The sequence below is a fragment of the Bos grunniens genome, chromosome 19 (assembly GCF_055505025.1).
Source record: "Bos grunniens cultivar Pamir isolate PY7600 chromosome 19, Bosgru_T2T1.0, whole genome shotgun sequence".
Taxonomy (NCBI): Eukaryota; Metazoa; Chordata; class Mammalia; order Artiodactyla; family Bovidae; genus Bos; species Bos grunniens.
This window is the reverse complement of record NC_141183.1, coordinates 40,760,297-40,786,926: the sequence shown is the minus strand read 5'-3', so window position 1 is coordinate 40,786,926 and position 26,630 is coordinate 40,760,297. Positions and strand designations below refer to the sequence as shown.

General features: G+C 51.4%; 1 protein-coding gene and 1 long non-coding RNA gene across 9 annotated transcripts in view; one reads left to right on the top strand and one right to left on the bottom strand.

The window, feature by feature from the left end:
* The window catches only part of SLC43A2 (solute carrier family 43 member 2), a 40,095-nt gene extending 17,961 nt beyond the window's left edge, over nt 1-22,134 (bottom strand). The window contains exons 1-5 of one of the 8 annotated variants that reach the window (XM_086359774.1): nt 21,833-22,075; nt 20,397-20,630; nt 11,942-12,149; nt 10,109-10,164; nt 8,893-8,969 (exon numbers count right to left, since the gene is read on the bottom strand). In XM_086359774.1, coding sequence (XP_086215900.1) covers nt 8,893-8,969; nt 10,109-10,164; nt 11,942-12,149; nt 20,397-20,556 — 501 coding nt within the window. In that variant the 5' untranslated portion in view covers nt 20,557-20,630; nt 21,833-22,075. Of the gene's footprint in view, nt 1-8,892; nt 8,970-10,108; nt 10,165-11,941; nt 12,150-13,292; nt 13,521-14,145; nt 14,267-20,396; nt 21,129-21,370; nt 21,590-21,832 lie in introns of those variants that run through there. The other 7 variants (XM_086359773.1, XM_086359775.1, XM_086359772.1 and 4 more) reach the window with 7 other exon arrangements.
* Nucleotides 21,680-26,162, top strand: LOC147352356 (uncharacterized). The gene is made up of 3 exons (XR_015148103.1): nt 21,680-21,801; nt 22,114-22,294; nt 23,580-26,162. It is a non-coding gene; the product is annotated as an uncharacterized LOC147352356 (long non-coding RNA).
* Nucleotides 26,163-26,630: the final 468 nt, after the last annotated feature.

Below are 26,630 nucleotides of genomic sequence, written 5' to 3'. Positions count from 1 at the left end.
CAAAAAACTTACACCAATTGGAATTGAAAAAACTTACATTTACTGATTGCTAATGACTTTGAACATTTTTTTCTACAGTTTTTAAAATCAGTTACATTCCTCATTTGTCCTTTCTTCCTAAGAAAATGTTAATTCATTCATATTAATTTGGTATAGGCTCTTTATATATTAAAGACCTTCCTAGTTTGTTCCTACCGTTAGGTATGTTTTCCCAGTTTGTCCTTTAATATCATAGTTGATGGTAGGGTTTTTCTGACCAATCTAAGTGGATTTCCCTGGTGGCTCAGATGGTAAAGCGTCTGCCCGCAATGCAGGAGACGTGGGTTCAATTCCTGGGTCAGGAAGATCCCCTGGAGAAGGAAATTGCTAATCCACTCCAGCACTCTTGCCTGGAAAATCCCATGGACGGAGGAGCCTGATAGGCTATAGTCCATGGGGTTGCAAAGAGTCGGACTGAGCCACTACTGTGTTCAAACGGGTAGTCAAAGTATTTCAGCTTTTCGTAGTAGCTGAAAGTATTTCAGCTTTCAGTAGTAGCTAGTAGCTCAGTCGTGTCCGACTCTTTGTGATCCCCTGGAGAAGGCAATGGCAAACCCACTTCAGTATTCTTGCTTGGGAAGTCCCATGAACAGAGAAGCCTGGCAGGCTGCAGTCAACGGGGTTGCAAAAGAATCGGACATGACTTAGAGACTAAACAACATTTGTGTCAGATGAAATTTCTCTGAAAACAGTGTCAAGGATGACCTTGACCAGTGAAAGCTAAAGCATAAACATCCTGGCAGTGGTCAGTGTGTGGTCACAAAACAGCAAACACAGGCGGAGTGAAGTTTACCCTGGGGGCACTAATTATTTTTCAAATGTTAACACTAATTGTGTTTTATCCTTTAAGCCACTTCCTTCCCTTCCTCCCAAAGCTGTCATGCCTGCTAGAGGAAATTTCTCCCATTTGCCCAGGAGCAGCTTGATCAGAGGATTTTTCCTTATTATTAAGTTATAATATATGACAGCATACACGGTTATGTTAATATATTAAATAATATAGTAGCATTGTTATTATAACAGAAACTATTATTATCCTAAAAACCCTCATAACATCCTTACCAAGAAAGCGTCACTCATTACCCTCACTTAATGGTTCCAAGACTTTAGGATTAGAAAAGTCAAGGGGACTTCCCTGGTGAGTCTGCCTGCCAATGCAGCGCTGTACAAGGGTTCGATCCCTGATTCAGGAAGATCCCACATGCTGTGGGGCGACTAAGCCTGTGTGTGCCCCAACGACTGAGCCCTGTCCTAGAGACCATGTTCCATGACAGAAGAAGCCACTGCAAGCGTGGGCCCCGCGCGCCGCAACTAGACAAAGCCTGCACACAGCAACGAAGGCCCAGCGCCGCCAAAAATACAAAAGTTCTTTAAAAAAAAACAGTCAAGGGATCCCTAGGCTGGTAAGGGTCAAAACTAGAAGTCAAAGCACGTCAAGTTGACGTGCATAACCACTGGGCTACTCTGTCTCCTGGAAAATACACACGCGGCCCCTGAAGGGTCCACACTTGATTTGGAGGATCAAGGCAATTATCCTTACCTCTCATACCTCTCTCTGTTCCTTATTAACCACTCTGTTTGCTCTCCCCATTAGAGATTTCTTACATCCTTTCCGAAGCTCCTTTGAGGCCTACCTGCCTCCTCCCTCCCTGACCTCCCCTGGCCGACCTCCCCACAGTCCAGGGCAGCACTGTCAGGCTGCCCTTGGCTGCAGACTCTCCTTTCATCTTGTCTGGGTCTCCTCCCCCACTGGTCTCCACATCCCCCTCCTCCCTCCCTCCTTCTGCCTCTGCCCGACCTCAGCTGCACATAATGGCCACTCAGAAGCCCTGGTGATGGAGTGAATGATGGCTGAGGACTGAGCAGAGTGCCTAGTGCCGGCTGGAGGGCCGGGCGGAGGGGGAAGAACCGTGACTCCTGCCAAGTAGGAAGCTGCAGCCGAGCTGCAAAGACAGATGCGAGGAAAACACTCAGCAGGGCGGTTTCCTGACCCTGGGCTCCCAACTGCTCTCGTAGGTTGGGTGTGGGGGGAAGTGCGGAGGCCCCCTCCCTGGCTCTGGGGGGCTTCCCACCACCGCCGCCATTAATGCTGTTGCTGCCCCGGGGTAGGAGGGGGGCTGGAGTGGGCTCAGCCAGGCAGAACCCGTCCTCCGAGCCGGCCGCGGAATGCCATCCCCGCGCGAGCCGGTGGTGACTCATTCGCTCAGCCCCTGGGCTGCACTGTAAACAGGCCCCGGCTCTGTGACCTTCCCAGAGGGGAAAACAGCAGCTGCAGACGGCCCCTCCCCTGGAGTGCTGGCCTCGGAGCCGGCTACTGGCTGAGAAGCCTAGGATCCAGCACAGTGAGGATGGGCGGCCCTCCTCGGAGGACCCTCTTTAAGATGTCTCTCTTCCCAGGAGCCCCCAAGACAGGCCTGGGGCTTGCTGGCAGGCAGGGACATAAGAGCCACCTGGCACCCGCTTTCCAAATCAGTGATCTCCGGAGCCCACCAGCTAGGGGGGCTCACCCTGGCTCTTGGGGAGATGCCACGGGCCATCCAGGGTGGGGGTGGGGGACTGGCATTTGGGCCCTCAGGCCCCTTTCAAAGGTGACCCTTGTCCTCAAGTGGCTGCTGCACACACCCAATAGCCCCATGCAACCTGAACAGGCCAGGATCCAGGTACCAGTCTGGACAAGTGGACTCAGCATAGCTGGGCTCTTTTCTAACCCTTCACGACTGGCAGCTCCAAGCACACACTGCCAGGTAAAGGTCCTTGTGGTCACCTTTCCGCTTCACTGCTGAAGGGGTGGGGAGGAGGGGCCCCACTTCCCCAGCTACTTAGTTCACTTTTCCAGCCAGGTCCAGCCCTTCCGAGGCCCCCACTACACGTTCAGTCCACCCCTGAATGAGTCACGTGCTGGGGCAACTTCACGGGGTGGAAACCCTCTGATGGGTGGATTTTTCCCAGGCCAATGGTGATGGGCTGACGGCTTTGGGCTCTCAGAGCACACAACAGAAACAGAGGCAGAGCTGGCTGGGGGCAGCAGGCGAGTCCTGCTTACCTGGCACGTGGGGTGCCGTGGGGATCCTCTCCTAGCCATAGAAACAGGTCACCTGAGCAGGAATGCTAAACTCCACACACAGCCCTGGACGGGGCCATCTGTTTCACTGCTATATCTGGAATCCTCTCCCTCCCCTCCTCCCAGGTGTTCGAAGATGGACATTTACTCTGTTCTCTTCAAACTCAGATCTCAACTCCCGTGGGATCATTTCTTCCTCAGGCTCCAAGTAAGACTCCCATGAGTCAGACAGGGAAAGCCCACAGAGAAATGTTTTCATTAAGGAGCCTGGCAGCACTTTGCAATCACTTTTCTGGGAGGGTTTCAGCTCAGAACTCCCCGTCCCACCCACGCTGACAGGGGTCAGAGTAATGAAGTGGAAAAGACATGTTCACAATGTTGGTGGCATCCACTCCCATCTCTAAGCAACCGCGGCCCCAGATCGTTGGGTGGTGGCCCCCAGACGCCACCCCAGCTGCCGGCCGCTGTTTTCCTCCAGCCGCTGAAGCGAGTTAAAGACTTGAACAAACGCGAGGCAGTGAGCAAACAGACCTGAGTGTGCTGTCCAGATGCCAAGAGGAGGCTGAGGCTTGGCACCTTGGGGTGGGCCCTGACCCCCGGTGACCTGCACCTCCTCCTCTGAGGGTGTCGCACTGCCCAGGACCCTCGGAGGCAGGGACCTGGGAAAGCCAGCCCACCTGGCAGGAGGTCCAGCCTCTGCTCATGGGGGCAGGATCACCCATGGGTACACACACCTCTCTGGCTCTGGAAGGGAGTCTACAGGCTGGTGGGGAAAAGGTGTTCTGTGAAGTTAGGACCCCTTCACTAGCACCAATGGGGATAGCAGTTCACAGTCCCTGGTCATCCTTATTTATACCACAACCCCTTGGGACTCAGAAAGTCCCCCAATTAAGGTTTCCCTGGCAACACAACCCCCCTCCCCCCGGATTCCTAGGTTGTCACTGAGTCCCAAAGCTGTTGATTTAGGAAGCTCCTAAAGGCGACCCTGAAGACTCCTTTGTCCCCCAGATGAGAGCACGGCTAGGAGACCCAAACAGAAAGCGCCATTGTGCTGCTGGTCTGGCACCTCCGGGAGCCGATCCTAACAGTTCTGCTTTTTAAAAGGTTTGGGCTGTGTCAGGACTAGATTCAGCTCTGCTCAGCAGAAGCCCCCACGGCCCAAGACCATGGCCCAAGAGCCGCAGGCTGCCCTCACTGACCTGCTTCTCAGTCCCCTCTAGAGGTCTGATCTAGAAATGCTCCTTATCTGAAGCCTTGTGGGACAGAGGACTGCCCAAGGAGGTCCCTGGGGCCAGGGCACAGAGGAGGAAGCCGGCGGCATGAAAAATGCTTGAGGAGGAGGGTCACATAACTAGAGCTGGGGCTGGGGGTGGGGGTGAGCCCCTGCCTTCTGACAGGGAATCATGATTGAGCAGCTTCTTGTGCTTCTAGACCTAAGGCTGTCAGACTTTTTCTGCCAAGGGCCAGAAAAACTCTAGGTTTTGCAACCATGTGGTCTCCATGCAGTGAGGCTGTCACCGTCACTCACTCCACCGTCATTAGCACGAAAGAATCAAATGGGAGCGGTTCTGTGCCGATAAACCTGTGTTCACAGAAACCTGCAGTGGCCTGGATGTGGCCTGGGGGCAGGAGTCTGCTGACCTCTGCTCTAGACTCAAGAATGGGAGCCTTAGAGGGACAGGCCACCAGGCTATCTTAAAACAGACGCCTGCTAACCAAATGCTCCAGGGGATGATCAGACGGTTTTCTTGTCTGGTCACTGTCTGGCCTGTGCAGCCTTTACCTCCCTGTGGGAGAGCAAGGAGTTAAGACAAACACTCCTGCTACAGTGTGTTCAGCTTCACACAGACCTACTAGAAGCTGATGAAAGCAACAGACCCTCCCCTAGAAAAAAACGCACCTGCCCGGGCACACACACACGCAATTTGCTTTTGGAGAATTTCAAAGAAATGCCCAGCCCTCCTGAAGCTTCTTCATGGACCTCATAAGGACCTAAAAAACTTAGGGTAAGACCACTGTTCACTCAGATAGAGAACTATTTTTTGTGTGTGTATGAAAGAGGGCTTACAAAACACAATTAAAAAAAAAAAAAAAACAAGAGAAACAACCCTGTAGAAAAATAGACAAAAGACACAAAGAAGCAATCCCAGAAGAAATACAAGTTATCATCAAAAAGAGGTGGAAAGATGCTCCATCTCACTAACAGTTAAAGAAATTTTAAATTGTAACATATTAAAAAAATAAATAAATAAATTGTAACATATTATTTTTCACCAGATTGGATTGGCTAATGTTTACAAGAATCTGGACAGGGTGTTGGAAGGGGTGTGGAAGAAAACTTCTCAGATATGCTGGAAGGCCAGCATCTGTGTATACCCTTTTGGGAAGACCATAGTCTACATTAAAATTTAAAACATGCTGATCCTGGGGCCTGGCAATCCTTCCAGGAATTTATTTTATAGAAATACATGTACAGAGATGTTCACTTTGGCAGAATCATAAATCAGAAAAATTGGAAACCAACCCAAAAGTCCATTAGCAGGAAACTGGTTAAATAAATCATGGCAATCTATATTAGAGAATCACATGGAACTCTCTAATAATGAGGCCAATCTCTAGAGTTTAAAATAATAAGGTAGATTCCTAAGGACTGGCAGGAAAAGAGGTAAGAGATACACTGTCAAGTGAAAAAGGCAAGTTGTAACAGTGTTTCTTTTGAAAAGAACTTTAGTATACTTAGATTCCTTTTTTAATACTAAAGAGTTACATTCTAAACTGATGAAGTTAGGCTTACAGGATTTTACAGTTCACATAGTACGTTTCTCAAATAGTTGACTTTTTAAAATCAAACCTTTTTGTTTTATAATCATTAAGAAGAGAAGAAAACAAAAAGAATCCTTATGACCCTCCTAGCCACCCTGACAGGATTTCTGGACCACAACTACCATCTTATTTTGAAGACTGCCCTAACGGGGATTCATGGTAAGGAGGTTTTTAATCTGTTTTAGGCTTATAACAATAGAGCATCTTTATGTATTTCAGAGCATATACTCAAGTTTAAGGACCATCTCTTTCTTTTATCCTGAAATTCAGAACTGCCATGACATAGACACAGTGTGGCTCAAATAATGGGGGTGATGCCAGATTTTCATTTTTCATTTTGATGAAAGAGTTGGTCATGTTTACGCTGTCAAAGAACAAACAGAACTGGGCTCCTGCTTCACAGTGGACACAGCTGAATGGAATTGGTGCATTTGACAGTTCTAACATACTCTGTACAGCTTCAACATGTGCCTTACCCCAGAATTTGAGAGGGAGGGAGATACACCCACTTAAAAAAATCTATCTGGTTGGGACTTCCCTAGTGGCCCAATGGCTAAGACTCCTTGCTCCCAAAGCAGGGGGCCTGGGTTTGATTCCTAGTCAGGGAACTACATCCCATATTCTGCAACAAAGACCTGGTGCAGCCAAAGAAATAAATCATCTACCTGATTTTAAAAAAAAAATAAAAATGCACAAAAGAGTACAAAGTCAGTCTCCTTCACACTACCAGGGCAAGGCAACCAGAGACCCTGGATATTTGAGTCCCCCACTCTGGAGCACACCATGTATGCGGTCCTGGGTGGTGCCTCTCTCAGCCTAACACAGACTCTACCGACTGCTCCATTTCCACGGACGTAGGCCCTGGTAGCTCACCCTTCCCACCAGGATAAAGTTAATAAATGGAGAAAGCACAGGAAGGCTGAGAAGAGGAATCGGGTCCAACCAGGCCTCTGGCTCACAGCCTGCAGGCCAGGGGTCACAGGAATGTCAGCACCTCTTCAAGTTCCTTAGAAGAAGACCAGCAAGGCTCCAGGGCCCCCTCAAAGCTAAACGAGGGCCCTTCAGCAGCCTGATCCCTGACTCATTAGTGGAAAGAGAAAGCAGAAGCCAATGCACTGCAGATAAACAGGGCTGGGAGGCACTGTGTCATTAAAAACCTTCTTGAGGGGAAACTAAGGCAGGCGAGACGTTCCTGTTGGACAGAGAAATCCCTTGGGAAGCCTCACATTCTCACTCCTTTCCCAATGGCCAGCTCTGAAAGGCACACCAGCCTGACCAGGTGAACCTGCAGATAACTCCCTTCTTCCTTCCGGGGAAAGATTCTTTTGGCTTTTTTTGGACTTTTTTCAACCTGGATCTTCATGCAGTCTCATTCACTTCCAAGAGAAGCCCATTCTATGGTGTCCTGGGGCTACCATAAGAGAGTACTCAGCATCCCAAGAAAGGATCTCCCTCCCTTGGGAGAAGGGCTCCCTGTGCCTTGGCATTTAGAAAACCAAGCAGGGCTTCGCTGGTGGCTCCGGAGTAAAGAATCTGTCAATGCAGGAGACACAGGTTCGACCCCTGATCTGGGAAGACTCCCACATGTGACTGGGCCTGTGTGCCACAACTACTGAGCCTGTGCTTAGAGCCCCAGGGGCCGCAACCAGAGTCCACACGCCACAATTACTGAAGCCTCTGCAACCTAGAGCCTGTGCTCTGCAGCAAGAGAAACCACTGCAATGAGAAGCCCAAGCACCATAACCAGAGAGTAGCCCCGGCCCGCTGCAACTAGAGAAAAGTCCGAGTATCAGTGAAGACCCAGCACAGCCAAAAATAAAATAAATAAATAAAAATTATTTTAAAAAAAGAAAGAAAGAAAACCAAGCAGAAGTGCAGACTCTGTGATTCCCCAGAGTTTTTCATTCAGTTCTGAACAAAGCAACAGTTAGGGGCAGGGTGATTCCAAGAGAGGTCTGTTTTGAGGTTTCACTGTTAGCAAGAGCTGCCACAGAAAATATGAGAAAAGAGAGTAGGTGGCAGGTTGTTTTTCTTCCACACAGCTACTAAGCTGGCTTCCTTGGTGCCTGAGTCAAGGTCAGGAGGCAGGAGACAGGCTGCTCTGAGACTGACTCTGCTGCCTGCCAGTCCAGCCTGCAGGACTTCCCCAGCTTGGGAGCCAGAAATAGGCTTTGTTGCCACAGCTTCACCAACAACAACCCTTACTGCTTGGGATACTCCAGCAGATGCAGGTGAATGGAAGGCAAGCAAATTAGAGTCAATAAAAGCTGCCTCAGATTTGCAAAAAGATGACTGAACTAGAAAGTGAAAGTGTTCGTTGCTCAGTCATGTCCATCTCTTTGTGACCCTGTGGACTGTAGCCCACCAGGCTCCTCTGTCCTTGGGGATTCTCCAGGCAAGAACACTGGAGTGGGTTGCCATGCCCTTCTCCAGGGGCTCTTCCCAACCCTGGGATCGAAACCAGGTCTCCTGCATTGCAGGCAGATTCTTCACCATCTGAGCCATAAAGGGATGTCTATAGCTGCTAAGTCACTTCAGTCGTGTCCAACTCTGTGCAACCCCATAGACGGCAGCCCACTAGGCTCCTCTGTCCCTGGGATTCTCCAGGCAAGAATACTGGAGTGGGTTGCCATTTCCTTCTCCAATGCATGAAAGTGAAAAGTGAAAGTGAAGTCGCTCAGTTGTGCCCGACTTAGCGACCCCATGGACTGCAGCCTACCAAGCTCCTCCATCCATGGGATTTTCCAGGCAAGAGTACTGGAGTGGGGTGCCATTGCCTTCTCCGATGTCAATAGGGATGTTCTCAAAAAAACTGGTACTGGGCCTTCTCTGATAGTGCAGTGGCTGAGACTCCATGCTCCCAGTGCAGGGGGCCTGGTTTCCATTCCTGGTCAGGGAACTAGATCCCACATGCCACAACTAAGACCCAGCAGAGCCAAATAAATATATTTTTTTTAAATGGTACTTACTGTTAATGAGGTAAAAGTCATGCACATCCCACCAAAGCCATTCAGAGCCAGGGCGATGAAGATGAGCACAGACAGGGCTGGAAGGAAGCAGAAGGCTGCTAAGAGGGGAACCACGACTGAGCTTCAGGGAGGCTGGGGCCTGATCCACTGCTGACGAGGAGCTTGCTTTGAGCAAATGCTGCTAGTGATGACAAGTCATCAGGCATTAGTGCTGGACACCTGGGGAGCTGGCCCAGCCTCTGCCTCATCCTCCTCTTGCCTATTTTATGGAGTTTTGGCTCTTGCAAAAGGTGGATCCCCGTTCCCCTTTCTTCACTAACCTTACCCACAAGTGGTGGTTTAGTTGCTAAGTCGTGTCCGACTCTTGCGACCCCATGGACTGTAGCCTGCCAGGCTCCTCTGTCCATGGGATTTCCCAGGCAAGAATACTGGAGTCGGTTGCCATTTCCTTCTCCAGGAGATCTTTCTGACCCAGAAATCAAACCCAGGTCTCCTGCATTGCAGGAAGATTCTTTACCAACTGAGCTATGAGGGAAGCCCTTTACCCACAAGGGAGAGGTCTAAAAAAGCTGTTCACTGAAATAAAAAATACAGGTACTCCCAATCAGGAGAGGAGCCTGGATAAGAGTCTAGTGAAACACAGGCCTCCCTCGGTGGTTAAGACTCTGCACTTCCAATGCAGGAAACGCGAGTTCGATCCCTGGTCAGGGAACTAAGATCCTACATGTCGTGCAGTGCAGCCAAAAAAACCCCAAGATTTTGGTGAAAGTCAAGCCCTATTTTGGTGTTTGTTCCAAAAGTCCTTGCAGCATCAGCTCTACCTGAGCAGAGTGAGGGGCCGGGTGGCTTCTGAGCCATCCTAAAGTGCAGGCCTGGGCTGCTCTGAGCGGTTCAGCTCACGACCTCCGCACACGCTCCTGCAGCTGGCCTGGTTCTCAAGCTGGCATCAGTGAGTCCATCGGGGACTGGCCTGGCTCAGTAATGAGATGGGTGTTCCTCATCCCCTGAGAGCTTCTCTCAGACACTTGTCTGGGGCCATTTGCTTATCCAGCCACCATCTGAATTAAGTCAGTGGGTAAAGGTCTAACAAGTGTCCCTCTAACTCGAGTAGTGAGCACAGGCCTGGCCCAGCTTCCTAGAGCAGGTGGGCCTGCGAGCACCTCTGGGTGCTGTCTCCCCAATCCCTGACAAAAGGGTAGAGGAAAAGCATACTCACAGTTTGGGTTACTTGCTCCATACGCAATCAGCAAGCAGGAGACAGCAAAGCAGGCACTAAAAACAAAGAGAAATACTACATTATTGGTTATCATCATTATTGTTAATATTGTTTATATGGAGGTATTTGATACATGTCAAGACATTTTCAGGAAATGTACATACGTTCTTTTGTTCAACAGTTCTAAGGAGTGTAATTGGCTCTATTTTATGGATGAGAAAAATAAGACTCAAAATAACAAAAATAAAACAACAAGGTCCTACTGTATAGCACAGGGAATTATATTCAACATACCGGGACAAACCATAATGGAAAATAATACAGAAAAGAATGTATACATATAAACATATAACTGAATCACTTTGGTGTATAGTAGAAATTAATAAACATTGTTAATCAACTATATTTCAATAAAATAAATTAAAAACACACACACACACACACAAACACAGGCATTCAAATACCTAAAAATAAAGAAATAAAAAACAAACCCAACACAGAAACAAAAATGAAATTCTCCAGTGTCCTAGCTAGCAGGTGGCTAAGCTGGAATTCAAGCCCCAAAGCCAGACCTGGTAAACACCCCACTGCACTGCCCGCTCCATTCCCCAGACTGGACAGAGTCAAGGCTGTAAAGCAAGAAAGGACACAAACCATCCCGCAGACTCCTGTGTCCGCTCAGCCAGGGGACAGAAAGAACCCCACGGGGCAAGGGATGATGAGTGGCAGCTTTCAAACCCCCTCTACTTGGCTCTGAGCTGGGGACCAAGCCATTGTAAGCTCCAAAGAATGAATGACACTGATCCCCCAGCTGATTTCCTTCAGGGCCACGGGCCTTGCTCATGGCCAACCACTGCCCTGCACAATGCTCACTCCCAGTGGGACTGGCTTGGGGAAGACCCTGGCCAGACAGGGCCAGCTGCTTGGCAGACTGACCCTGAGACTGGCAGACTGGAGTTTTATAGCCTAGGAACACACCCTAGGAGGTGCATAAGATGACCCACTAAGGTGCCTGGGGTAGGGAAATGCTATTTTACAATTTTAGAAATTTTATAATTTTCCATTTTGTAATTTAAAATCTCAGCCATTTTATCTCTTTTGTATATGTATCATAAGGCATATAAAATACTATATGAGATGGTGGATGTTCCCTAAGCTCTCTGTAGGATTCATTTCATGACGTATGTAAATATGATCATTATGCTGTACCTCAGTCTTACACAGGGCTGTACATCAATTAATATCTCAATAAAAATGGAAGAAAAAATAAAGCACATTAAACATTAAGAATGACATATGTATAGGCCTGCGTGCTTAGTCACTCAGTCGTGTCCAACTCTTTGCGACCCCATGGACTGCAGCCCGCCAGGCTCCTCCGCTCATGGGATTCTCCAGGCAAGAATACTGGAGTGGGTTGCATTTCCTTCTCCAAGGGATCTTCCCGACCCAGGATCAAAGCCTGGTCTCTCGTACTGCAGGTGGATTCTTTACCATCTTAGCCACCAGGGAAGCCCAACAAATGTGTATATTATTGATGATTCCATGTGCTTATATTAGAGGTATGTGTTCAAAATCTTTTTTTCTCACAGAGATGGAAGATGAAAAAGACCGGAAATCATAATGACAAGCAGGTCCTCCCAGGCAGGCCTGAGTCCTGTGACTTTTCTATGCAGATCGGAATAACACAAGGATCACAGCAGCCCCGTCGCAGGTGGGCATTCAGGGAGCACCACAGTGCCCCTGACAGCAGATACCAGGATCCCGTACAGTGGGGAATCCTGGCCCGGGCCCCCCCCACCCACCCCACCCACCTGCCTCCCCCCCACAACTGACCTGCCCAGCAGCCTAAGCTTCCTTGGGCCGTACTTGTCCATGACGATGCCCAGGGGCAGGGTGATGGCACTGAGCAGGAAGGAGCCCACGGTGAAGGCCAGGTTCAGCATCTCATCCTGGGCCTTGCAGCTGAGCCAGCCATTCATCCGGCTCACCTCCTCATGCTCCGGTTCTGCCGTGGCCCCCACTGTGACGTTGGTGACGTTCTCTGTGTAGAGGGAAGGGAACTTGATCACAGGGTCATGGCAGGGATCTCCAAAGACCAGAGGGGCAGGTGCCCACCCAGAGTCAGCCCGCTGAGAAGGCCAGGGCTAGCTCTGGGCCCCTTCAGAGCTCTGAATACCTCCAGCAGGCTGGGATGTCCACGTGGCCAAAGCTCCCTGGAGTGATAATACAGAGATTCTTCACTTTTCTTTTTTTGGACGGGGGAGTCACCTTCCCTTTGAAGAATCCAATACAGAAAGCGCCGCTCTTGCCCTTAGAAAAGTCTTGTCCACAGTCTCGGGGCTTCTTGTGTCTTTGCAGCACCCACAAGCCCCAGGGTGGGATTCCCATTTATTTATTTAGCTGCACCAGGTCTTAGTTGCAGCATGTGGATCTATTTCCCTGATCAAGGATCAAACCTGCGCCCCCTGCATCGAGAGCCCAGACTCTTGGCCACTGGGCCACCAGGGAAGTCCCAGGATTCCGACTCTAAAGTAAGCGACACCTCGAATAGCAGGCTTTGGGACCTAGCCTGGGCTGCAGGTCCCCAAACTGGCTAGAGCTTCTCTGCAGCTCTGTCCATGGGAGCAGCCTGTGGCCAGCGTACAGGAGGGCAACCCTAGACCACTTGGGAAGGACAAGCTGCTGGGCTCAGCTGTGTCTATTGAGAGGAAGGGTGTACTAATGCCTAATACATCAGATTTCAAACACATCCCCTGTGCTAAATTCTCTCTCATGCTCTCACAGCATCAACTACTACATATACCGAGTCACAGAACCCCCATGGGAAAGGTTCTTTGTTTAAAAAAAAGAGTACCAAATAACTTCCTTTTGCTTGTCAAAGGGCACCTATCTTCTTTTTCTCACTGGGGTCACAATGTCACTGTCTCTGGTGGCCACACCTATGCCATAATCCTAGTCCTTAATGACCCTCTCCAAAGTCCACCCAACCCCAAGACAGCAAAAGAGGGAAGGAAAAAATGCTGCAGCAGCGAGGGGCGGGAGGGTGGGGACGGGCTGGCACGCAGTGGGGAACGCGCTCTGCTCCTCTCGGGACTGCTAGTTAAGAGATGCTGACTAATCCTGCAGAGAGGAGCAGCCTCTGATTAGATGCGAGGAGGTCATGCCGGGAGACTCAAGGAAATACCTCTCAGCAGATAAGTGCTGTCTCCTGCATGCGGCCCTCTGGCGCCAGGGCCGTAAAGCTGACGTCGGCAAGGCCTGCCTGGCCCTCTCCTGGGGGGGTGAGCCAAGGTCATGGAAGAAGATGCACGCTGGGTGAATCACGTTCTGTGCCAACCTCGGACCAACAGGTCCTGGTGGGGGGCACACTGAGGGTGCGGGTGCTGGGATCTGGGTTCCAATTCTGGTTCCTCTACTTGCTATTTTATCACCCAGGAGAAGCGACTTCATCTCTCACTATCTCAGTTTCTTTATCTGTAAAATGGGCATAAGGTAATAAATATATCTGTCTCTCCAGGTACGGGGGAGCCTGGTGGGCTGCCGTCTATGGGGTCACACAGAGTTGGACACAACTGAAGTGACTTAGCAGCAGCAGCAGCAGCAGAATTTGGGGTAACATAAAAGAGAAAATCCAGATAATATTTGAGAGCTCACAAAGGCATAGGAAGTGCTCATAACCAACAGCTAAAAGTTATTACTATTATTAGAAGCTTACTAGGTGGTGCCAGTGGTAAAGAATCCACCTGCCAATGCAGGAGACAAAAGAGACACGGGTTCAATCCTGGATTGGGAAGATCCCTAGGAGGAGGGCATAGCAACCGGCTCCAGTGTTCTTGCCTGGAGAATTCCATGGACGGAGGAGCCTGGTGGGCTACAGTCCACGGGGTCGCAGACAGTCAGACACGACTGAAGCAACTCAGTACGCGTGCGTTATTACTGTCACTACTCCTCCTCCGACGGGAGACTTGGAACGGGGATAATGATGCAACTGGCAGGTAGCAGAGCCGGATGCTGTAACTGGAAGCAGAGTTGCATACCTGATCATTCATCCATAGCATGAATTCATGTCTGGCCTCCCACTGGGTTAGGACAGGGACTGTGTCCCAGTCACCTGTGTCCCCAGCACCCCCTTTGGTCCTGGCGCACGGTCACTGTTTCCTGAATGAATGCAAACAGTGGGGTCAGATCACCTTGACCAAAAGGATCCAGAAAGAAGAAATGAAACAGGACGCATGGCGCCAACTTGAAGCCAGAGGGGATTGAAGGAGATCACAGCCACAGTGTTACCCCCTGAAGCCACAGAGACAAAATCCAACAAGCCAGATTTCCGTCCCCTCATCTCTGCCACCTTATCTCAGCTTCCCAAAAGATGTCCGCACCACACTGGCAGCCAAAACACATCACAAACAGGGTCATCTGAGCCCAGGAGGTCCCGGCTCAGGGCCAGAGGGCCGGAGCTGCTTGTTCACGGCGGGGCCCGCTTCTGGAAGAGCGGAGCTGCTTCACAGGTCGGCACTGGCTTCGGGTGTCAGCTCTGCTAGCAGCAACAGGAACTGAATGTGAAGCAGGAGGGACCAGGCAAAGCAACGGTCACCTCCGGGCTGCTGTGCAGGTGTGAGCAAACCAGCACAGGTGCAACAGAGTGGATGGAGCAGGGAGTGGACAGCTGCGGGTCCCGGATCACTGGCTGTGAGACCTAACTGTGGCCATGTAGGGTCTGGGGCCCATCAGAAAACACAAAATCACTCAGGGCTGGCAGTGCTGCGGGGTCGGCTTCTCCAAGCAGGGAGCCCCGACTGAATGCGGAGGGAACGAGGCACTGTCTCTGATCAGAGGCACCAGGGGGCCCTGCTTCTGTCCTTCCCAGGGCTGGACCTAAAACCACAGCTGTACTTCTCAAGAGAGGGAAGATGAAATCCCAAGGCAACATGTATACTCAAGGCAGACACCCTGGTTCGCTCTTAGTTGAAGATGGGGACAAAAAAACATCTTGAATTGTTTAGCTATCTGGTCACCTATAACTAGACAGGAGGGGCTCCAGGAGAGAGAAGGCAGAGTGGAGGGAAGGGAATCTGTCCCTCCCATCTTTCAGCCTAGGGCCGCTGCAACAGAGCAGGACCCTTACGCGTTGGGCCACAAGCCTTCTCTTAAATCCCTGCCAATGGGGCCACCTGGCTGTCTGCCCTCCTAGCTCCGGGCAGTGATGTCCAGAGACAGATGAGCCAGGGGGCGGGGAGGCCTGAGTGGCCTCTCACCGGCCCAGGGAGCAACATGAGAGTGCCTCTTGCCCCAGATGGAACTCAACCTTCTGTGAGCCCAAAGCTTTGTTGGCAGTAAACAGCCCACATGAATAATCACAGATCCAGCAGATGCCCAAACACAGTCACACCCAGGCTGCTCCTCTCGCTCTGCTCCCACCTGGGCCACTGTGGGCCGGAGAGACACAAAACAGATACGCGCCCAGGAAGTGCCGAGCCTCTGGGGTGCCTCTCTGCTCCCAGCCTAGAGTTTAGCCCTCACCCAGCCCAGCCTGCTCTGGGCCTCACCTGCACCTGCTTATCACAGATGCAGCCAGAGCGGCCCAGCCTAACCCGGGAAGGTAAACCAAGAAGAAACAGGTGAGGAACTGGTGTGTCCAGAGTGTGCAGGGAACGGGCGTGAGGCTGCTTAGGAGGAGACCCAGGGCAGGGAGGAGGGAACAATGCCTGCTCTGTTCGGCCCCACTCACAGAACCCAGCACTCAAAACCCTTAGCGAGAAAGGGGAGAAAAGAAGGTGCTGTGACCCCACTTAGGCTCCCCTAACCGCCCTGGATCAAGGAGGCGGCTCCCCCTACCCTAGGGCAACAAGCCAGAACAGCTGACCAGACGAGGCTTCTTGAGGAGCAAGGGGCAAGGGGCTGGAGGCCCCTCTAAACTTGAGCAGCCCCCTGCCCCACCCACCCAATACCAGCCCCTGGACTTCCCTGCTGATGGTCACTGCCCCAGGATCTCCTGTCTCTCTCAAATCCTTAGTCTATCCGGCAACAGGAAGCAGCATCTCCGTCTGGCAGGGGGTATGTAGGCGAGAGGTCAGCCTCACACACAGCGAGCCCGAGGCAGGACACAGACAATCAGAGGACCGCGCTGGCCAGACCAGGGTCTGGTCCCCTGGCTGTGGTCACAGAGGGCCGGTGTGTGCTGGCCGCTGTGTTCCACACTAGTGGTTCCTATGTCACTGAGCACCTCCCCCTGCACCCACTGGTTCACATCTGGCCATCTGGAGTACCCAAACAGGTACCTGGGGTCTCACAGACGGTACCTGGGGAAGCCAGACTTGAGTCTTGGCGGCTGGACCTCAAAGCTCTCCTGACCTTCAGGCTGTACTGATGCTGTACCACCTGGGTCAGAGGCAGTTCAGAGAGAAAATGCTGAGAGAATAAAAGACGCGCGAGGCTGGCAGTGTCAGGGACCACGCCAGGTGGCCCTTCGTGTCACCTAGCGAGAATGGGAACCGCCCCCGAGATGCTCCCATGAAGTCACTGAAAGCCAACCAAGCTGGACAGGACCTTCATGGGACGCCAAGAAGGCAGGTGGGGGCAGGCGGCTGTGGAGGAGGAAAATTAGGTCACGGGAAGGAGGAAGGCGGTTGGTGAGGAGGGCCGAGGGCATCAGCTTCTCTGTGATACATTCTGAGGCTGGAGGCCCTGCAGGCCTCTCACCCCGGGTATAGAATTAAAAAAAAAAATCCAAAATAAACCGAGGTTGCAGGGAGTGGGGAGTGGAAAAAAGCCTATTCACAGCAATAAAAGTGAAAGGTGCCAGCAGTGACGTCTGAGACACACCACCAGCGGAAGAGACATAACGAGGCAGGGCCGTGAAGTGGCGGGGACTGTCTCATGTCTACTTCTTCAGCCTCAGCCCGGTCTGGTGGGGACCAGGCCTGGCCCTGCCCTCTCACGGTCCCGGGGGCCAGCTTCCTACTTTGTTTCAATGAAGGGTACAGCCCCTGGTCACCGAAACAGAGTCACTGAGGAGGTCAAGAGCACAGAGCTGGGGGCTGCCTTGGGGTCCATGGCTGGGCTGGACCATGGCTTCCTCATGCAGAAGCCACATCTCCCATCTCCAGAGCCGCCCCCCACCCCTCCATGATCCCACCCAGCGCCTGGCATGTGGCAAACCCTCAATAATTCCTAAGAGGCTAATAGGTGAATCTGACCGTCTCTTCTGCCTCAGGAGCTTCTTCCTGCCTTGAAAAGGAGATCCAACCTCCCCAGGGCCCTGCAGGCTCCTTCCCATCTCTCCAGTCATCATCTCCCCTTCTGTCCTTTCCCTCTTCTCTTTCAGCACACAGCCTGCTTCAGGGGCTCACTGCCTGTCTTCTTCTGACTCACTCCTTCTGGCCCTCCACACTTCTGCCTAAGCATCAGAGAGCCCCCCACCCAAGCTGAACCAGATACCCATGGCTGCTCTCCCCCTCACCCCCCATGACCCCGGCACACTGCTCTCTGTTGGGGTCTGACCACCACGTGGGATTGGGTAGGTCTGTGTGTGGTGACTCTCTGATGCTGGCTGACTGCAGACCCCCTGAGGGCCTGGATTACTCTGCGCCCAGCACAGCATCTCAGAAAATGTTTCCTGAGGGTGTGGGTCAGATAAAAGAGATTAAACATCCACAGGGAGCACCAGCCCCCTAAGCGGAGAGAAAAATGAAGAAACAGGTTGGGTGGGGGGTGGGGCTGGTGACAGCGGCCATCCAGAGGCCAAAAGGACACAGGTTTGGGAAAGCTGGGGCTGGGAACCCAGCTGGTCTCCTGCCCACACCAGAGGGCTGGGGAGGCAAAGCCAAGTGCCAACCCAGGTCCCCAGCCCCTGTCATCCACCCTGACCATCGGGTGGACAGGGATTAAAGAGCTGAGGGGAAACGGAAAACCCAGCTCTTTGTTTCTTTGTCCCACCTCGCCACGCTGGAACCCGACACTGTGTCTGTGACCGGATCCTGGCTGGAGTCCCGAGCAAGAGTTCTGAGGACCTTTCAACAGGTTCAGGCAAATTTTCCAAACCAAAGCATGGGTCCTAAAAGCCACAAAACGCTGACAAATTTGCATCTCAATCAGCTGTAGACTGGTCAGCTTTTCACAAGCCTCATTCAATAAATGCAATAAACAGCCAAACTGTTTCTCTGCAATTCAGCTGTCCCCAAGTATGACAATATTAGGCCTAAGCAGAAATCTTGATCCTCAAATCCTCCAGGTACTCCCAGCCAGGCAAGACACGGGGATGCCAGGCCCTGCAAGGCAACAGGCTGCTCAGACTTCCAAGAAACAAGGAGGCCAGAAGAGATAAGCCCTGTGGAATCAGTAGGCCTGCCCGCCACGGATGCTGGGTCAGCGGGTTTGCCAGATAGTCAGAAAAACCAAAATCAGAGCCAGGAACAAAAGGCACAGGATAAGAAGTTGATGTTCAACCCACAATCCTGACCCTTCACCTTCACTTGGTTTACAGGAGGGACCAGGCAAGCCTCAAAAGGGCTTAAACACCAACTCAGCACTGCTGTCAGCACGATCGCTGGGACTCCTCCCACTTCAGTGAAGGAAGCAGCCAAGGCTGGGGCAGGGATGAAGTGACCAGCCCCGGCACTGCCAAGACCATAAAATAAAGTACATCAGTGGGCAACGTGGGGGGAAAATAAACCACCCTAGAATCTGACCTTCTGACACCACAGTAGGACAAAAAAAAAAAAAAAATTTGACCACCTCAGTCCTCCAGTCTGGATGAGATGCTAAAAGCTTCATCTGGAGATGATGGGTTTTTTTCTGTTCTTTAACCCCCCTATGCAGCCAGAAGAAAGTTGTCAGAGGCAAGTAGGAAGGGTCATGATCCACAAGAGAGGAGAGGAGGTGCCAAATGCTCCAACCTGTTCCCTTCCAGTCATTAATCTCCTAACATCTCTCAGGCAAAGCAGAAAGCTTGTTCAAGGAACAAGGTCTGAGTGAATTTCCTGTCTCCCAAGGTTTCTTGCTGATGTGGGGAAAGGTCTGCCAAGAACCCTTAGGCTATTAGGAAATAATTCTGAGTGGCTAAAGGCTAAAGGTTATAGATGATATACTCTCTGCCCTCTCTCAGGCAGTCTCAGCATCTCCTCCCTTTCTCCTGTCCTTAACCTCTTCCAGCTGAAGCTTCCCTAGTAACTGGAATGCTCAGCAACCTCCTGGGAAGATCAGAGTAGGAAAACAAGGATTCTACACCGGCTTACACGCAGCATGAGCCGGTCCAAAGCTTTCTCTTCCCTCAAAGTTAGCAGTCTTGGGAGGGAAAAAATGGCAAGCTGGTGGTGTGATGCAGGTCAGACTTGGGTTATTTTCATCCAAGGGAACTGGGGCGGGGGCTGGCTGTCAAAGGTACTGGGGAGAGACCCTACTCACTTCAACCATTAGGAAGTGACAGAGGGCAGAAGAAAATATTTATTATCAAGGTTGCTGAAAAGGGGGATAGAAGTGTAGAGAGTGAGAGCCACATGAGTCCCACTGACCTTCAGCAATCAGAATCCTCAAACAAGGTCATCGGGTGTGACCACGGGGGTGGGGGGTGAGATTTCTTGTAGACAGGCATCCTCAGCTTTCATTTAGTTATACCAACGTGTGGCAAAGGCAGAGGACAGCCCTAGTGTCATTTCCAGAAATACCCCCTTCCCCTCCCCCTCACAGGGGAAGAAGGCCACTGAGATGTTCTCACAGCCTGTGGGAGGAAATGTCCTTTGGAAAATTGGAAAGCAGCAAAAATAGAAAAGAAATTGTATCCGACAAGCCCTTTAGACACTCAAGGCCTGACTGAAAACCATCTAGATTCTAGATGAACCTTTCATGGGGTGGAGGCCAAGCCACTTCCTCTCTCTTGCTGCACCCCAGCCACTGAGTCAGGAGTTCCTCTTTCTTACAGTCAGAGAGCAACATGTTTACTGCAAGGCAAGTGATGTGCCAGGCACTGGGAGGAGAGGAGTCCAGTCATATTCCCGGGTGGTGGAAAGAACACCCTGGACTTGGGGGTTCTGGATCTATGACAGTCTCCAGCTGTGAGACCTCATGCAAGTCAGAAGATCTGTCTAAGCCTCAATGTCTTCAGCCAAAAAACAGGGACGATGATCTGTACCCAGCAGAGCTGGAGGGGGGAGGAGGTTTAAATGGGCCTTCTGCTAACTAGGAGGAGTTGCGCAGTGAGGTGGTCTTGCTGGTTGAGTATACACCGCCCTCGTCCCCTCCCAAAGCCCCTATTCCCGGAACGACCACCCCTCAACCCGGGTATCCGTCTCACCTGGCTCAGTACACAGGTAGGAGTAAAAGCCCTCCGACTTGAGCATGATGAGCAGCGAGCCCCAGCCCAGGAGGACTGCCGAGAAGAGGAGGTTTTCCACCACGGCCGTGCAGGCCATCCACCAGCGGCGCCGATGGGCAGTGGCCAGGGTGGGCGCCATGGCGAGGCGAGGCGAGGCGAGGCGCGGCGAGACGCGGCGACCCGACTCCGGCTCGGGCTTCTCTCTGCAGCCACCTGCGCGCGGACCTCGGCGTTAGCGCCCGGCCCTACCCAGCCGAGGCGGCCAACCCGGGCCGCTGCCGCAGCGCGCGCAGCTTCTCACCCCCTCCGCAGCGCGGGAGACAAGTGCGCGCAGCAAGGAAGCCCCAGCCCTGCCTCGGCCCTGGGCCACCCTCTCCGCCGCTGGCTCATCCGCCAGCCCGCAGCTCCGGGAGAAGCCGCCCCGGCCAGGCAGGAAGACTTCTCTCTCGGCTCACTCGGAGGGAAACTGAGGCACAGAAACACGAAATGACAAACGCATGCTCAGGGACGTGGAACTAATGCAGGCTCCCAGCAGGCCTGACGCAGCTTGGGAGCTGTCAGGAGAGGCAGCCAGAGGTTCGGATACCTGGGCAGGGGCACACCTTACGGCTGCCACTCCCCGGGACCCTCACCAGAGCCCGCCCGCCCGCACGCACTGGAGACCCTTCCCCAGACCCGGCTCCCTTAACCACAAGATCAGCGCACGGAGCTCCGGAACGGCCCGCCCGCGGCCCGCTCATTGGCCTGACGGCACAGGAACTGCCACGCCATTGGCCGCTGTCTAGGTCGCTAGGCGCTGCGGCCACGCGAGCCCCGCATGGGAGAGGCGAAGCCGGTTCAAACCGGTGGCGCGTGCCTCCTGCGCGACCCCCGTCTAGGGCCGTTTCCTCGGCAATTAGCTCGTTTCTATGGAAGCGAACCCTGCTCCTCCATCCCCTAGCTCGCTCCTGAACCTCTTCCCCGGCGGCTCCTCATCCATTCAGTCTCTCCTCCTTTATGCAGACATCTTCTCCTTACGCCCTTACTCCTGAACCTTCCTCTCCCCAGCACTCAAGCTCGGGACCCGGGTCCCCAGGATCCAGCTCACCCGGGTCCTACTGGTGTGTATCGGGCCCGGCCGGCGCCTTTTCTGCCCCCCCTTTATTCCAGCCCTTTTATTCCGACCCCTAGCAGAAAACACTGCCGCACGCTGATTGGCTGAGTCAGGGCTGGAAACAGGCGTTAACCAATCGGCAGCCACCCGTCCGCCCCGCGACGAGCAGAAGCCGGTTCCGGCCGGACTGGGAGACAAACAAGAGAGCTGGTGGGGGCAGGGGGCTGCGTGTGGCGGTGCTGTAGGTCTGCGGCTTAAAACTGGAGTCAGTCTGGCCGGGAAGCTCCAGGGGTATTCTCCCATCGCCTTTCCAGAGTCTTACCTGGAAACCCTCTCCCTGGATTGGGTCCTCTGCTCGCTGTTCCGGAGCTCTCGGACTTCCCCTAACTGCACGCGGGTCTCCCTCCCGAAGCCCGCTTAGCTCCCTGGCTCCGTTTTCCTCCGGCCCGCTTCGTAGTCCCCAGCTCTCACTGTGTGCTGAGCACCACGCCCGATGCTCTGGCTCCGCGTGGGTCGTTCTGCCTCCCGCCACCTCCCCACGCTATGTTGCCATCCTGTCTTCCTTGGGCTTTGTGTCCTGAATCCTCGCTCTCCTGCCTTCAGTACCCTGTCCAAGCGCTGTCTGCACATTCCGGATCCCCGGAGCTCTGTCCAGGCGTGGTGTGCTTCTTCTCTCCTGATTCACGACCCGCACTTCTGGGTGTCATCTGTCCGGTCTCTGGAAGGTGTCCCTCGGGGATCTCCACGTGGGAGTCTGGGGCTTGTCTGTCTCCTAGGACGTCAGGTACCCCCTCCAGCCTCTGACCCCCCAGCCCATTCCCACTGCCGGGTGCCACCTCTACTCCCTTACTCCCCGTTCTCCTTCAGATTAGGGGCCTCTCTGCAAGGTGGGGAGGTGGGCAGCGCAGAACTACTAGCAGAAATCAGGCCTCCGGGAAGACGCTTGGGGTCGGGAGAGCTCTAGGCTCCTGGTCTGATGAGCGACCTGGACAAGCCCCTGAGGAATTGCCAGGGCAGGGGGATGCAGCCTGGGCTCCGGAGTTTTAGCTCCAATTGGAGGTTGTCCCCCATCAAGGCACAACCCGTCGGAGGGCCCTCTGTCTCCCGCCGATTCAGCTTGGTCTCTCTGACACACTGTGGGAGCTGGTTTGTCACCCTAGGGCTGTGAGAGCCCCAGCAGCCTAGTGCTCCTAGACCCTGAGTCCGAGTGCGCCCCCTGCCGCCATCAACCTGCCGCTGGCGACCTTGCTCAGACCAAGCCTGACGCTCTGGTCTTGGAGGATGCTGGCTGGTTGCCTATCTGGTTGCCCCACCCTGAAGAATCTCCCCAGCTCACTTGACAAACTTCAATCAATCTTTCCGTCCCTCCCTCCTAGAGCCACCTGCTTGAGGGCTGTCTCTCAGGCAGTTGTTTCACACACATTTCTAAACTGTTTCAAACACACCTGTAAAGTAATTCACTTTCTCCCCCCACAAAAAACTGTACCTCGCAGATCATAGCATCACTGCCTACTCGAAGTTAGATACCTTGAAACATCCTTTCAGTATTTGTTGGTCACCGGCTGTTATTGTCCCTCTCCATCCCACCCTGACCCCACCCATAGAATCTGTATCTCCTAAATATTTATCTAATTTGTCCATGTGTGTCCATAGGACGGCAGCTGCTGTTCATCGAGGTTCCAATCTCAGCCACTCAAATCCATCTCTCCACCCCCATTCCATCCCAGTGAGCTTTGGGAAATGCAAATCTAACCTTGGTAAATCTGATCTCTGCTAAACGCTTCGGAAACTCTACCACTGGCATTGCAGGATAAAGTTCAAATTCTCCAACCTGACCCACACAGGCTCCTCCCCCACGGTGGTTGACCTGCCTGCTCTTAGTTGCTCCAATCACATGGAATTACCTGTAGTTCCTGCAGGTGCTGTTCTCTCACCTGTGACCCTCAAACGTAGTCCTTCCTGAAACAGCATGTCCTCTAGGAAGTCTTCCCTAACTACTCCCGGTGATTGTCTCCAGACTGTTTTGTAATTATCTATTCATCTGTTGTTTTTTTTTTTTTTTTGTACAGTTCTTCTGTGTATTCCTGCCACCTCTTCTTAATATCTACTGCTTCTGTTAGGTCCATACCATTTCTGTCCTTTATCGAGCCCATCTTTGCATGAAATGTTCCCTTGGTATCTCTAATTTTCTTGAAGAGATCTCTAGTCTTTCCCATTCTGTTGTTTTCCTCTATTTCTTTGCATTGGTCGCTGAGGAAGGCTTTCGTATCTCTTCTTGCTATGCTTTGGAACTCTGCATTCAGATGCTTATATCTTTCCTTTTCTGCTTTGCTTTTCGCTTCTCTTCTTTTCACAGCTATTTGTAAGGCCTCCCCAGACAGCCATTTTGCTTTTTTGCATTTCTTTTCCATGGGGATGGTCTTGATTCCTGTCTCCTGTACAATGTCACGAACCTCCATCCATAGTTCATCAGGCACTCTATCAGATCTAGTCCCTTAAATCTATTTCTCACTTTCACTGTATAATCATAAGGGATTTGATTTAGGTCATACCTGAATGGTCTAGTGGTTTTCCCTACTTTCTTCAATTTAAGTCTGAATTTGGAAATAAGGAGTTCATGATCTGAGCCACAGTCAGCTCCTGGTCTTGTTTTTGTTGACTATATAGAGCTTCTCCATCTTTGGCTGCAAAGAATATAATCAATCTGATTTTGGTATTGACCATCTGGTGATGTCCATGTGTAGAGTCTTCTCTTGTGTTGTTGGAAGAGGGTGTTTGCTATGCCCAGTGCATTTTCTTGGCAAAACTCTATTAGTCTTTGCCCTGCTTCATTCTGTATTCCAAGGCCAAATTTGCCTGTTACTCCAGGTGTTTCTTGACTTCCTACTTTTGCATTCCAGTCCCCTGTAATGAAAAGGACATCTTTTTTGGGTGTTAGTTCTAAAAGGTACAAAAAAGATCTTCACGACCAAGATAATCACGATGGTGTGATCACTCACCTAGAGCCAGACATCCTGGAATGTGAAGTCAAGTAAGCCTTAGAAAGCATCACTACAAACAAAGCTAGTGGAGGTGATGGAATTCCAGTTGAGCTATTTCAAATCCTGAAAGATGATGCTGTGAAAGTGTTGCACTCAATATGCCAGCAAATTTGGAAAACTCAGCAGTGGCCACAGGACTGGAAAAGGTCAGTTTTCATTCCAGTCCCAAAGAAAGGCAATGCCAAAGAATGCTCAAACTACCACGCAATTGCACTCATCTCACACACTAGTAAAGTAATGCTCAAAATTCTCCAAGCCAGGCTTCAGCAGTACGTGAACCGTGAACTTCCAGATGTTCAAGCTGGTTTTAGAAAAGGCAGAGGAACCAGAGATCAAATTGCCAACATCTGCTGGATCATCAAAAAAGCAAGAGAGTTCCAGAAAAACATCTGTTTCTGCTTTATTGACTATGCCAAAGCCTTTGACTGTGTGGATCACAATAAACTGTGGAAAATTCTGAAAGAGATGGGAATACCAGACCACCTGACCTGCCTCTTGAGAAACCTGTATGCAGGTCAGGAAGCAACAGTTAGAACTGGACATGGAACAACAGACTGGTTCCAAATAGGAGAAGGAGTATGTCAAGGCTGTATATTGTCACCCTGCTTATTTAACTTCTATGCAGAGTACATCATGGGAAATGCTGGGCTGGAAGAAGCCCAAGCTGGAATCAAGATTGCTGGGAGAAATATCAATAACCTCAGATATGCAGATGACACCACCCTTATGGCAGAAAGTGAAGAGGAACTAAAAAGCCTCTTGATAAAAGTGAAAGAGAAGAGTGAAAAAGTTGGCTTAAAGCTCAACATTCAGAAAACAAAGATCATGGCATCTGGTCCCATCACTTCATGGGAAATAGATGGGGAAACAGTGGAAACAGTGTCAGACTTTATTTTTCTGGGCTCCAAAATCACTGCAGATGGTGACTGCAGCCATGAAATTAAAAGACGCTTACTCCTTGGAAGGACAGTTATGAACAACCTAGACAGCATATTCAAAAGCAGAGACATTACTTTGCCAACAAAGGTCCATCTAGTCAAGGCTATGGTTTTTCCAGTGGTCATGTATGGATGTGAGAGTTGGACTGTGAAGAAAGCTGATTGCCAAAGAATTGATGCTTTTGAACTGTGGTATTGGAGAAGATTCTTGACAGTCCCTTGGACTGCAAGGAGATCAGCCCTGGGTTTTCTTTGGAAGGAATGATTACTCCAGTACTTTGGCCACCTCATGCGAAGAGTTGACTCATTGGAAAAGACTCTGATGCTGGGAGGGATTGGGAGCAGGAGGAGAAGGGGACGACAGAGGATGAGATGGCTGGATGGCGTCACTGACAATGGACGTGAGTCTGAGTGAACTCTGGGAGTTGGTGATGGACAGGGAGGCCTGGCGTGCTGTGGTTCATGGGGTCGCAAAGAGTCGGACACAACTGAGCAACTGAACTGAACTGAACTGATTCATCTGTTTGACTTCCATTTTTCCCATTGACTATGAACTCTTTGGGGACATGAGCCATGCCTTATTCAAAGCTTACTATAACCAGCTCTTGATACAGAAGTAAGCACAAAATGAGTTTGTTGAATGAAACATAAATAAATGAAAAGATGAAAAGTGTCAGCTTCTAGGAATAAAGAACTCAAAGCTGGGAGAATGATGTAATGCCAATAATAATGACCCTTTATTGAGGGTCAAAAATTTACTAGGTGCTTTACATACTGTGTCATTTAATCCCTACAGTAACCCTGGAAGATAGCCACATGCCCATTTTCCAGAAAAACAAGCTTTAAGTAACATTTCCAAAGTCACAAAACAAGTATGTCAGAACTGAGATTTGAATCCAGGTCTAATTTGAATGAAATTCTGGGGGTTTTTTTGTTTTGTTTTCTGTGTATTTTTTTTTGGGGGGGGGTGCTGTGCCTTGTGTTTTAAAGTCCCCGCGTCAAGGATTGAACCTGGGCCAGGGCAGTTGTAAGCACCAAGTCCTAACCACTGGACCACCAGGTTATTCCCTGGGTTTGGGGGTTTTTTTCCCCAGTCTTTTTGTCAGGAGTGTTAAAGACCCCACATCAGCACTGCTGGCAA